The sequence below is a fragment of the Lycium barbarum genome, chromosome 5, assembly GCF_019175385.1.
Source record: "Lycium barbarum isolate Lr01 chromosome 5, ASM1917538v2, whole genome shotgun sequence".
Lineage (NCBI taxonomy): Eukaryota > Viridiplantae > Streptophyta > Magnoliopsida > Solanales > Solanaceae > Lycium > Lycium barbarum.
The window spans coordinates 1,983,052-1,995,658 of record NC_083341.1 but is presented as its reverse complement, the minus strand read 5'-3'; the positions used below and the strand labels follow the sequence as shown (position 1 = coordinate 1,995,658).

Here is a 12,607-nt window from a genome sequence, read left to right as displayed (position 1 = left end):
TAAAGTTATGCTGGATCTGGCATAACTAAAAGTCTGCCCCATAAGGCAGAACTTTTCCTTAAGGCATAGTTTAGTTATGCCTTATGGGGCAGACTTTTAGTTAAGGCATAACCAAAATATGCCCCATAAAGCAGAACTTTTCCTTAAGGCATAGACTTTGCCTTATAAGGCAAGCTTTTAGTTATGCCTTAAGGAAAAGTTCCGCCCTATGGGGAATACTTTTAGTTAATTTAGTTATGTCTTATGGGGCACACTTTTAGTTATGGCATAACTAAAAGTATGTCACATAAGGCGGAACTTTTCCTTAAGGTATAACTAAAAGTTTGCCTTGAAAAGTAAAAAAAAAAAAATATATGCCTCAAGGCAAAGTCTACCCCCTCCGGCAGAGCGAAATTCAAACTCTGTCTAGCGAATTTTTTTTAAAATTTTTGACTGAGCGGGGTTCGAATCTGAAACTCATGGGTTTTAGGCGAAGAGAAAAAATTAAAGGCACCAGCAATTTAGGGGAAAAATTTAAAGACCACCCCAAAAGAAGGGCAATTCTGCAATTGCCCTAATTGTTTTTTCATGTTTCAATTTTATATTTTTAAGTGCTGAAGGCAGTATCTCTGGGTAAATACAGATTAACATGATGTGAAATGGAATTTTTACTTTTGTTTATTGGAAAGCAATGTCTCTCCGAAAATTTGCTGAAATATCAAAAAGACAAACAAATATGAAAAGCACAAACATAAAATCTTAGTACTGAGAACAAAACAAAGGTTATATCTCTAAAAAGTTGACAGAAATTTAGATGATGATAAAAAAATCGCTGGATAATATCACATCATGTAAAGAGCGTTTAAGCTGATTTAGCAGTATAAGATAGAGGCAATGGTTCGAGAAGACGAGTACGGAGAGAGTAGAGAGTAACTCTCATGTTTTAACCTATTAAGAGCTAAGAAACAAGGTAAGTTTGAATAGAACAATCGAGTTTACTGCCGAGACACACACACAAGAAGAAATATGTGAACTTTGATGATCATAAATACTGAAATTAGGTCACACACATTAAATCTCCTGATAAGCCTGTTAATATTGCTGATGAGCCATCTAGAACTTAATTCAGGGAAAAGATTATTAAATGTACAAACGAAGTTCCACGTTCAAAGTTGTAGTAAATTAAAGAAGTTTTAAATGTAAGGTAGGGATAATCTTATTAGTGTAAGGTCTTTCCAAGAAAATTGTGCTTACAAACTTAATATCACACCATTATCACAAGCATCTCTGAACTGACTTTCATCCAACAAATGTATCATTGAAAGTCTACTTTTTCTTAATAATAATAGATCTTTCAGAAAAAATCGTACATGCATACTTAATGTCACACTATTATTACGAGCATATTTGGACTGAATTCAATGTCGAAAGTCCACTTTTTTTGTCTTTTTCATTTTTTTGTTTTTGTTTTGTTAATTCCACGGTAGATATATATCGTTAGAGAATCAAATTAGATACTTTGATTCAAAAGAAGAATTAAAGCAAGTCCAAAGTTGGACACTTTTTAAAAGACACCTTTAGGCGTTTTCCTTTTTATGTGTGTTTTGATATTTCTGTGTCTCGAGGCAATGCATAACTTGTTTACTTGGACAAAATACACGTAGATTTGCCACTCATATATCGACTACCTCTTCTTAAAGCCTTATCATAAACACCCTCTTCCTAGTCATAAAAGACATAAACATTTAACATAGGTATCTTCATCAATTCAAAAAGAAAAAGAAAATAAAAGAGGGTAGATTTTCTTATAAGAAAAGCAAAGAGTATATATTTTGTTTGCAATTTGCAAAAGTATATGCGAAAAGAAGTTTATAATTAAATGTAAAAAACGTTGTACGATCTGATCCGAGTAGCATGGGGAGCACACAATCCCGTTCAAAGAAAAAATTAGAAACAACAATCCCATTCCAATTACCATTTCTATTTTAAATATTATATATATATATATATATATATATATATATACACACAAAAAAAAACACATGTCATGCGTCTAGTAATTTGATGTAACTAAACTGGTGCGAGCGAGATTTTTTAGTTGGATATAATTAGTAGATCTTTTGGACCATTAATGAGCAAAGTCTTATCAGAGTGATATTCAAGTTTGTTAATTATTATTGTTATTATTTTTTTTAGGAAATGACCTTACAAAGATCACATATATTTTACTGGTTTTTCATATTATGTTTTACCGATCTCTTGTGAAAAAAAGTTGTATAATCAAATAACATTTTTACTGGACCATAAAATCAATATCAAATAAAATTAAAGAAAGAGAAAAAGAAAAATGCATAAAGAGTGGGAAAACATTACACGTTACAAGTCCACCAAAATGAAAAAAGTAACGTTCCGAGTTCCTTAGACATGTTAGATAGTACGAAGCACAATATGTTTGATGAACTACTCAATATTTAACTAAATCCAATATTTTTGACGCGTCGTATGAATATATAATATATAAATATGTAAGAAAATCACGTTTAAGTTTTCAAAAAAGTATTAAAGGTCGAACTTGTACTTTGAAAACCGTTATGAAATATAGTAACAAGAACTTAAATGTTGAACTCATCAAATTAAAATTTTGGATTCAGCCCGTAAGTTTGATTTATTAGAGAAAGTTTGCCGGCAAGCATTACAATTTTGTGATATTAACATGGATTCCATATCGACACCCTTTGTTGCATGCTTTTTACTTCAAAAAGAAATCAGAAAGAAGAGGATATAATTTTTGACTTGTAATAGTAATACAATTTTATATAATGATATTTCTAAGAACACATCATGTGATCGAGTTTGCAAAGTTACACTCAGACATGTCAGCATGACATAAAAGAAAAGGTGAAACACCTCCTTCGTTTAAACACTCGAATTACAATGGGATTAACACAACTCCAAAAGTTAGCTTAGAATTGCCCAAGTCATATAAAGAGATCACACACATTGTGGGACTCTTCAACAAAAAGCTTTTGCGGTTTTTTCAAGCGTTTACTACATAGATAAATTAATTGTGTCATATATCACCCATACACCTCGGCCCCAATTCTACAATTTAGTTATGTAGTAACAACCCTACATATATGTTACAAAGTGACCACCCACCTCTTTTTTTTTTTTTTTGGTAGTGAGTCATTCTAATGCTTACAATATAGAAAAAAGTTGTGTTTGTCTTGTAATCTATACTTGATGACAGGGATCCGTTATCCTACTCATCACTTTGTTGCATTCTCTTGACTTGGAAACTACTACTAAAAGGTGGTTTAGAAACTAAAGTGATGGGGCTTCCAAAAAAGCACAAGTAACATGATGAAATAGAATATATAACTTTATAATAATTCGTACTAAAGAAATCTAGGGTGGTAATACAGACCCTGCAAAGAAAAAGTGAGTAACTAATAATTTCTATATATATTGTAATTCAAGTGTGATTATATGTCTTTTTCCTTTCTTCTACTTTTAATGTGTTAATTATTTTCGGATTACTAATTTCAGTTATGGATATGACCGTAAATGATGTTAGTGTTAAATTTTTTTATACAATCAACGCATATAAGATAAATTATTTGTGTGTGCATACGGAGATGCCTCTTTAATGATGATACCAACCCTAGTGTTAAAATAGCGTCCAGTCTTATTTGAAAACCGGCAAATTTCTAGTTTTCAAATAAGCGACACACTCCCTTTAGAGTACTAATCTATTCATGACCTAGATGATAACTTGGGCAGAATTAAGTAGAGAGTTTCGAATCAGCTAATGTTGAAGAATTAAGGGTTAAAGGGTAAAAATCACACCTCAAGGGTCACGTTTTTTTTTAGTTTTCTATCTGAACTATCAGGTGCGAGAGCTTCCTATCTAAACTATCACCAACTAGTTTACAAAACACATCTCAGCTTTCAGTTATTCACTTTTCCTACCTGAATTATCACCAACTAGTTTGCAAAATATACATCATTAAAAGTGCAACTGATAGTTGAGGTGTGTTTTGCAAACTAGTTGGTGATAGTTTAGGTAGGAAAAGTGAACAAATGATAGTTGAGGTGTGTTTTGCAAACTAATTGATGATAATTTAAGTAGGAAACTCTCACACCTGATAGTTTAGGGAGGAAACTCAAAAAAAATGTGATACTTGAGGTGTGCTTTTGACCATTATCCCAAAAATTAACGGATGAGTTGTGACTTGTGAGCTGTAGTTAGGAATGAAATGTTAATTCTCCTAGTTGTTTTAAAAACTTTTTATTCTGTGTTGTTTTTAGTGTATATTCTAAAAGCAGATTGACAAATATAAGTATATAAATTTTATTTATAAGTTTTCTCTTATTTAAATAAGGAGATATAAGATTTATGAAGAGATGCATAACACTTTCGGATATAGTCAAGAAGGGATGCAATAGGGGGAAAAAACTCTTATCGCATCTGATATATATATTATTCTGATGTTATTCGAAGCATATTTTAAGCTTTCAATTGGGTATCTAGCTTGTAGTCCCTCCCTCCTTTTTTTTCCACAAAAAGAGAACAAAGTTGGGTATCTCAAAATTGTCGAGACCTTTCACTTACTGCATTAAGCTTTAACTTATGTTAATTTAATTTTGTTATATCAAGTTGTTTTTCTTATTTTCAGAACAACTAGTTTCACTTGATTTGAATAATTATTACTTGCAGTATTCTCTGTCAAAGTATAAAATTAAACTCATTACTGCATTATTATGACCTTAAAAAAAAAAAAAAGGCAAACAACTAATATTGTGTTACCAGATGCGGATTTCAAGTATACTACTATATATTACGTTAACTCAATTATTATTGTATTAACTTGAGGTCATTGCAGGAATTCATAAACTTCATACTCTGAATCCGCATCTATACTATAGTATTACAGAATCCAAGTTTGGAGCGATATATATGGACAAAAAGACTTTCTGTATTATACTATTTAATTTTCGACAACGAATTGGTTTGATAATTCATGACGTTATTCCGATTAAAAACGATTTACCCCATAAGGGTAGGGGTTAAGGTTTACGTACACCTCACCTTCTTCAGACGTCACTTGTGGGGCTATAGAACGTATGTTGTTATTTGTTGATATTAATTCGATTCAAGATCTTCAAAAAATAATATTCAATTTAGAGGCTAAAGTTTTATCATCCCTATGAGATAAGTTTATGAAATCTTAACATTCACACCCTTTTTGACTTTGCTTGAAAAGTGCCAGAAAAATAAAGGTTCTTGTCCAGATCCATAGATGTTAACCTCCATAATCTTTCTCCATTTTAGCAAAGAATCTCAGCCCCAAAAGTAGCCAAAACACCTTTTCATAAACCTTAACCGCCGAATTCCACCAATTAAGGAGTTAGTAGTGTGGTCAAATACAAATTCAAGATTTAAATTCGATGAATAATTTGTTGAGATTTTTAATACTGAAATAACTGTAATTTAATTATCATGAGTTCAAATATAATATTACTATTTTGGAAATTTTACGGATTTTAAACATGAATATCTAAGTTCTGCTTTGAAAATATTAGATTGTGATAAATCCGTTGTCAAAGAATTGCATCCGCCACTGAATATAGTGAAGTAGATGGAATTCCGATCTCTCCATCCTTAACCAAGAGTTTCAGGTTCAATCCATGTGATGAGAAAATTTCCCATAGACAGCATTTAATTTCTTCTTTTACTAGACCCTATGCGGTGTTTAATATGAATTAATGGGAATAGTGAACGTACTCCGGCTCATTTAGTATTTACTGAAAATCCAGTGGGTTTCAACATGAATATTTATATGCTCGACTTCAAAACTATCGGGTTCTGATGAACTCGTTGTCAAAGAGTTGCATCCCCGCCCAGCATGGTTGAGCAGAGTTCTCGAGTTTAAATCCTGAAATGAAAAAAGTTCCGGTAGAGAGCATTTCCTTTTTTACTAAACCCCACGCAGTGTAAACATATATTAATCGGAACAGTAAACTCCGGATAACGAAAGCATAGGAGTGGTGAGGGGGCAAGGGGAAGGAGCTGTTTGTACATTTTGTATGAGCCGTTTTCTTGCCCAAAAATCCAAACATTTCTTTCTGAAATTAATTACGCCTAGAATAATTAACAAGCAAGACAGGAATGTAAGAGACTGAGAAAGGCTGCAATTTGCAAAGAAGAATAGAAAGAAATAAAATAAAATAACTATGTCTTATCCTCTATTCCTCTTCAACTTCCTTTCTAGTCTCATAGTCCTCTTCAATGGGAATAGGTTTTTTTTTTTTTTTTTTGGTTGTTGTCAACACCATAGCCACCATTTCCAAAACTTCTTCCTTCTTCATCAAATATACTTTTTTTTTTTTTTTTTTTGTTTTATTCATCAAATATACTAGTAACATATACCCCTATTATGTCCAACACCCTCGTACAAACTACAAAGCAAATTATTCTTTTTTTTCTTTCTAATTAATCATTTTCATCTTTATTATACCTACTATATAAGAGACATTACAAATTTCCAACTTCTTAACAGAGCATTCAACAACAAGAATCATCAGAAACAATTAGCAGTACAAAATTTCAATACAACTTGATCATCAATCAACATTATTGATCCTTCAAGAATGCTTTCTAATACTTTCATTCTCTCTTTCTTCTTCATAATCTTTTTATTTTCTCCACATATTATTACAGCTACCTTTAATAATCTTACACTTCCACATCAACACCCTTTTCCTGAATCTGTTGTTCAAGATGTAAAGAGGTGAAATTATCTTTCTTTCTCAACTGGGGTTTGCTCATTTCTGCATATACTCATCTGGATATCTTTGTTTTTCACATAAGATTAAGGAAAAAAAAACAATCTTGGTTTTGCTCATTTTTGCATAGAAGCGGAACCAGAGTTTTTAGTTTATGGATTTCAAATAACAATATTGATTTGAGCCTAAGTTACTGAATTCTGCTGAACCGTAGATACAATCATAAATAAATTTTGTATTTTCTCATTGGGTATCTCTGTTTTTCACATAAGATTAAAAAAATATAATCTTGGTTTTGTTCATTTCTGCATTTTCTCATTTGGCTATCTCTGTTTTTTACCTAATATTTAAAAAATACAATCTTGGTTTTGCTCATTTCTTCATTTTATCATTTGGCTATATTTGTTTTTCACATAAGATTAAGGAAAAAGCCAATCTTGGCTTTGCTCATTTCTGCATGGAGGCGGAACTACGATTTTTAGTTTATGGATTATGAATCATAATTCGTTCTGCTTATTGGGTTATTTATACATATTAAATAAAACTTTTTAACACAAATATAGGATTTGAGCCTAAGTTATTAGGTTCTGTCAAATTTGTAACTACAATACTAGCTAATACAGGATTTGAGCCTAAGTTATTAGGTTATGTCAAACCCATAATTACAATGCTAGCTCGGCTTTTGTTAATAATTCTACATTTTCTCATCTATGTATCTCTGTTTTTCATACAAGTTTAAAAAAAAATCAATCTTGGTTTTGCTCATTTCTGCATTTCATCATCTGGGTATCTCTGTTTACCACATAAGCTTAAACACAATCTTGGTTTTGCTCATATCTGTATTTTTTTTCTCATGGCAATCTCTGTTTTTCACATAATTCTTTTTAAAAAAAATAAAAAAATCTTGGTTTTGCTCATTTTTGCATTTTCTGATATGGGCATTTCCTGTTTTCACCTAAGATCAAAAAAAAAAATAAAAAAAAATCCAATCTTGGTTATGCTCCTCTTACATACATAGCTTTCTTGAATTGGCTCTTTTTGCTCATGCATTTTGTGATTGCAAGCTTTTATATTTTGGTTCTGATTTTTCTCATCTAATTTGATGCCTTTGTCAACATCCTTTTCGTCTTATGTTGCTCGAGCTCTTCAAAAATACTGTCGCGTGTGTGTAGGATCCTTAAAAAACTATGTATTTTTAGAGGATCCGACATGGGTACTTGTGGTATTTTTGGAGGTTGTAAGCAACTTGACTTTTTACAATGGTTCCAAATAGTCTCATTTCGCTTAAAAAGAAAATCATCACAATGTTACATCTCCTTTGGTTTTAACTCTGTTTTTTTCTAATATTACATCTTATAATTACGTCCAAAAATAAGTTCGCTTTCCTTTTTTTTTTTTTTCATATGAATATATTTTTCATTCATAGAAGTTTAATACATAGTACTTACTATATCTTATACTTTTCCATCTTGGTACAGGAGGGTCAATGAATCCATTTCAAGAAGGCAAATACTTGACAACACAGTAACAAATAGCCAATGTCTAACGGGCAATCCGATAGACGACTGCTGGCGGTGTGACCCGAACTGGGTCAACAACCGCCAACAGCTAGCGGATTGCGCCATAGGGTTCGGCCACGGTGCAGTTGGAGGGAAAGGAGGCCGCTACTACCTGGTCTCGGATCCCTCCGACATTGACACTGTGAACCCGACCCCTGGCACCCTCCGGCACGCGGTGATCCAAGAGGAACCCCTCTGGATCACCTTTGCCGGAGACATGATCATAACGCTCACACACGAGCTTATGATCAACAATTTCAAGACCATAGATGGACGTGGCGTGAACGTCCAAGTCACGGGGGGTGGATGTATAACACTACAATATGTTACAAATGTGATCATACACAATATACATGTATACAATTGTGTTCCATCAGGAAATAGTAACATAAGGCAAAGTCCAACACAAGTTGGATGGAGAGGATTGTCTGATGGTGATGGAATTTCAATCTATAGTTCAAGAAATATTTGGATTGATCATTGTGCTTTGTCTCATTGTACTGATGGCTTAATTGATGCTATCATGGGATCAACTGCTATTACTATATCTAATAGCTATTTCACTCACCATGATAAAGTTATGCTTTTGGGACACGACGATCGTTACGTAGCCGATGTCGGCATGCAGGTTAGATTTTTAACTTCTCCTATTTAAATTTTAATTATTGGTAAATTTGGTTCCATAGAGACTTTGACTTAGTAAGATGTAGCAGTTTCAATTCAGTTTGTCTGAAAGACCGTCATGTCATAATGTTACCATTATGTCTTGTAAAAAGATCATTAATCTAGAAGACCGTTCAAAACTCAAAATGTCACCATTATCTATGATAAAAAGGTCATTCATCTAGAAAACCGTTTAAAATCAAAATGTCACATTATCTCTTGTAAAAAGATAGTCAAGAAGACCATTCAAAAGTCAAGATGTCACCATTTATCTCTTGTAAAAAGGTCATTAACAGGTGCCAGTTGTAAACAAACGTATTTTAAGAGAAAAGACGGTGTACCAAAACTATCCTGGTATCTGGCATCGTATATAGTATTTTGGTGTTGCATTTACTAAAGATATCTACGACGGTTGTACATCATAAAGATAATACAATGGTTCAAAATCACGGTACTTGGCATGCCTTTTTGCTCTAATTTATATTGTTTGTGGTTGGGGAAAAAACGTGAAAATTAAATTACAATAGCCTTTTGATCATTGTTGTTCAAATGAATCTTTCCTACTTTTTCCAGTATCTATATGACAAGAAAATTTCTACTGTAAATTTCCTCCTCTTTTTTATTTTTTTATTTTTTCCCTAGGGCTTATCTTTTCGGTGATCAAGGAGTTAGCATTCATGTCGCACCCATACAGAATCCTCTAAAAATTCATTACTTTTGGAAGATCCGATACACACACCTCGACATTTTGTAAAGTTCGAGCAACATAAATTATAACACAAATCAGGATGACCATGAGACACTTCCTCTGTTCCCAATTAGTTGTGTGAAAGAAGATATAATTCTTTTGTGAATTACATCCATTTGTTTTCACTTTTTGTTGTATGAAGATGAAAGCTTTTTTATTTGATTTGTAAATAATTTTGAATATCAGGTGACAATAGCATTTAATCACTTTGGACAAGGATTAGTACAAAGAATGCCGAGGTGTAGAAGAGGATACATACATGTAGTTAACAATGATTTTACAGAATGGCAAATGTATGCAATTGGTGGAAGTGCTAATCCCACAATTAACAGCCAAGGCAATCGTTTTACTGCACCAGAAGATCCAAATGCCAAAGAGGTAATTCTCCTACCTTTTTTAGTATTCTTTTTTTGTTTTTATAGATTTTAAGAAGGTGGTCTTAGCGTAACTGGTAAAGTTGTTGTCATGTGACGAGGAGGTCACGCGTTCGAGCCGTGAAAACAACCTCATGCAGAAATGCAGGGTAAGATTGCGTATAATAGATCCTTGTGGTCCAGCCTTTCCCCCACCTCATGCATAGTGAGAGCTTAGTACAACTAGACTGCCTTTTTAAAAATAATAATAATATATTTTTTAAGAATGATTGGATATTCTTTTGTTTCTTCTATAACAGTCGTGTTCGGCTAGCTTGTGAGCATGCCTTGATTATTCTAAGCAATTCTTTTCATCAAGACTTAAGAGAGTGAAAAGAAATCACATAGCGTTTCTTTATATAGTTGAATAAGGACTAACGAATGGTTAACAAAAAAAAAAAAATATATCAGCGGCGATTGTTGTTGTTCAATGTAACTTTTTCTAAAATAAAAAAAAATCAAAGACACAGTTTAGCGTTGATAGAAGCAAGGGGCAGAGCTAGCTAGGAGTAAGGGAGTTCAATTGAATCCCCTTCATCGTTACTATATATTTCTCGTTAACAAGAAGTGTGACAAGTTTTACTGCGCGATTAAGGTCACTGAAATTCGAACTCATAACGTATGATTATGATTGCAAGTATCAAATTCTATCGGAATGCTTCAATTACATATATATATATATATATATATTTCTCATTAACGAGTAGTGTGCCAAGTTTTATTGAACGACAGGTCACTGAAATTCAAACTCGTATCTGTGTGATTATGGTTGTGAGTAGGTGACAAAGCGAGTAGACGTAGACGAGAGGGATTGGACTCAGTGGAACTGGAGGACTGAAGGGGATCAAATGGTGAATGGGGCATACTTTGTTCCTTCAGGTGACGGAATTAGCAACCAATATGCCTTGGCATCAAGCATGGAGCCTAAATCTGCTTTTTACATTGATCAACTCACCACGAATGCTGGTGTTATTGGTGTAGCCAGGTAACCCACCCACCCACCCCCCAGGACACTTTAATTTACTTTCATTTTTTGAAAATCGAGAAATCTCCGAGGGTTAGTGGCACATGATTCGGAACTTGGTGGATAGTCAACTAGTTAAAGGAAATGAATATGAAACAAGTGCTGTTTATGAGATTATAATACATTTTTAAAGTTCTTTGGCACATAGGTATGTGGTTTGAAACTTGTGGGAAGTCATATAGCGCTTGGTGAATAATAAGTCCGCCCTTCTATCCTTCTCCACTTAAAGACCAAGCTTTTGTCTAAGAGCAATGTTCCAACACGTGACAACATGTGATGTGTGGGTTAGATACACATCAGGGGTTCAAATCCTGCCGCAGACAAAAGCATGGTATTCAAGTGGAGAAGGATATAGGGACGGATCGATTATCTACTGAGTTTTGAACCGTGCACCATTGTGCCTTAGGGATATCTCATTAAAAAACATATTTCATAAACTAGCCCCACCACCCTCAAAAAACAAATTTCTTCTAGTCTTTTGTTAGCATAACAAGCAATCTGTAGACATCTGGCTCCACTCATTTACAAGATGCCACTTTAGAATGGTAAAGAAGTTTTCTATTATACAACAGGGATACCAGTGTGGCCATGTCATATGGTGGGCGAACCAGAACCACTGTTGGAACCAACCGGAACGGCGGTGCTAGGCGTAAAGAGGATGATGGTGACTTCTTAGAAAAGGTATTTGGGAGCATTGCATCGGCGGGATCATCATCATCACCACCTTCAACTACCACCATCTTGTTGTCTCTTCTAATTTTGTATATTACCACCAATAATGGTGGGCTATTAACATTCCCATTACTACTCTTACGATAGTAATTTAAGAGAGAATGAATGTTATAACAAAGAAAGTACCTAAAGAAAATTTTCTATCTTACATGATCAGTTACATAGTTTCCCACTTCTTGTACATAGTTAATTGATAGCAAGAGTCATTTCTACTCTCCCAGTCCTTTTATTTATCGTTTAAGGTTTTAGTACACACATATCCTTTTATCTCTCCTCAAAGTGTTGAGAGAATCATTAGAAATTGCATAGATCATATTTATTGGAGCAAGGGTAGAGTTGGGAAAAAAATAAGTACTTTCTTGGTTTCCTAAGCAACACTTATTTTGGACTAAATTGGTTTGGCTAAAACGACACTTATTTTGGAGCAAAGGGAGTATTGCTATCACCACCTTGCAGCCTCACACGCCTACCAAAGGCCTAAAACCTCAAACTTCTGATTATTGCAACACTAGCTCCTCGAAGATCAATCAAATCCGAAGCCTAGTCTTCGGGCTAAATATGCATAAACCTTCCTACTGCTATCACTCTTCTTTTCCTTGGATATCTAAATGGTTGGTTAATAGTTCATGCTTCTCTGGTTCTCAAATCTCTAAACTAAAATGAAGCCAAACATAACCAAGAAGATGCTAGATGTTCCCAT

At 33.6% G+C, this 12,607-nt stretch overlaps 1 protein-coding gene across 1 annotated transcript; it reads left to right on the top strand.

Annotated features, from left to right (window-relative positions):
* Positions 1-6,411: 6,411 nt before the first annotated feature.
* On the top strand, positions 6,412-12,074 carry LOC132640077 (probable pectate lyase 5). The gene is made up of 5 exons (XM_060356504.1): positions 6,412-6,773; positions 8,247-8,955; positions 9,925-10,116; positions 10,931-11,136; positions 11,748-12,074. Exons 1-5 carry the CDS (start codon positions 6,634-6,636, stop codon positions 11,992-11,994), a joined length of 1,494 nt encoding a protein of 497 aa, XP_060212487.1. The 5' UTR covers positions 6,412-6,633; the 3' UTR covers positions 11,995-12,074.
* Positions 12,075-12,607: the final 533 nt, after the last annotated feature.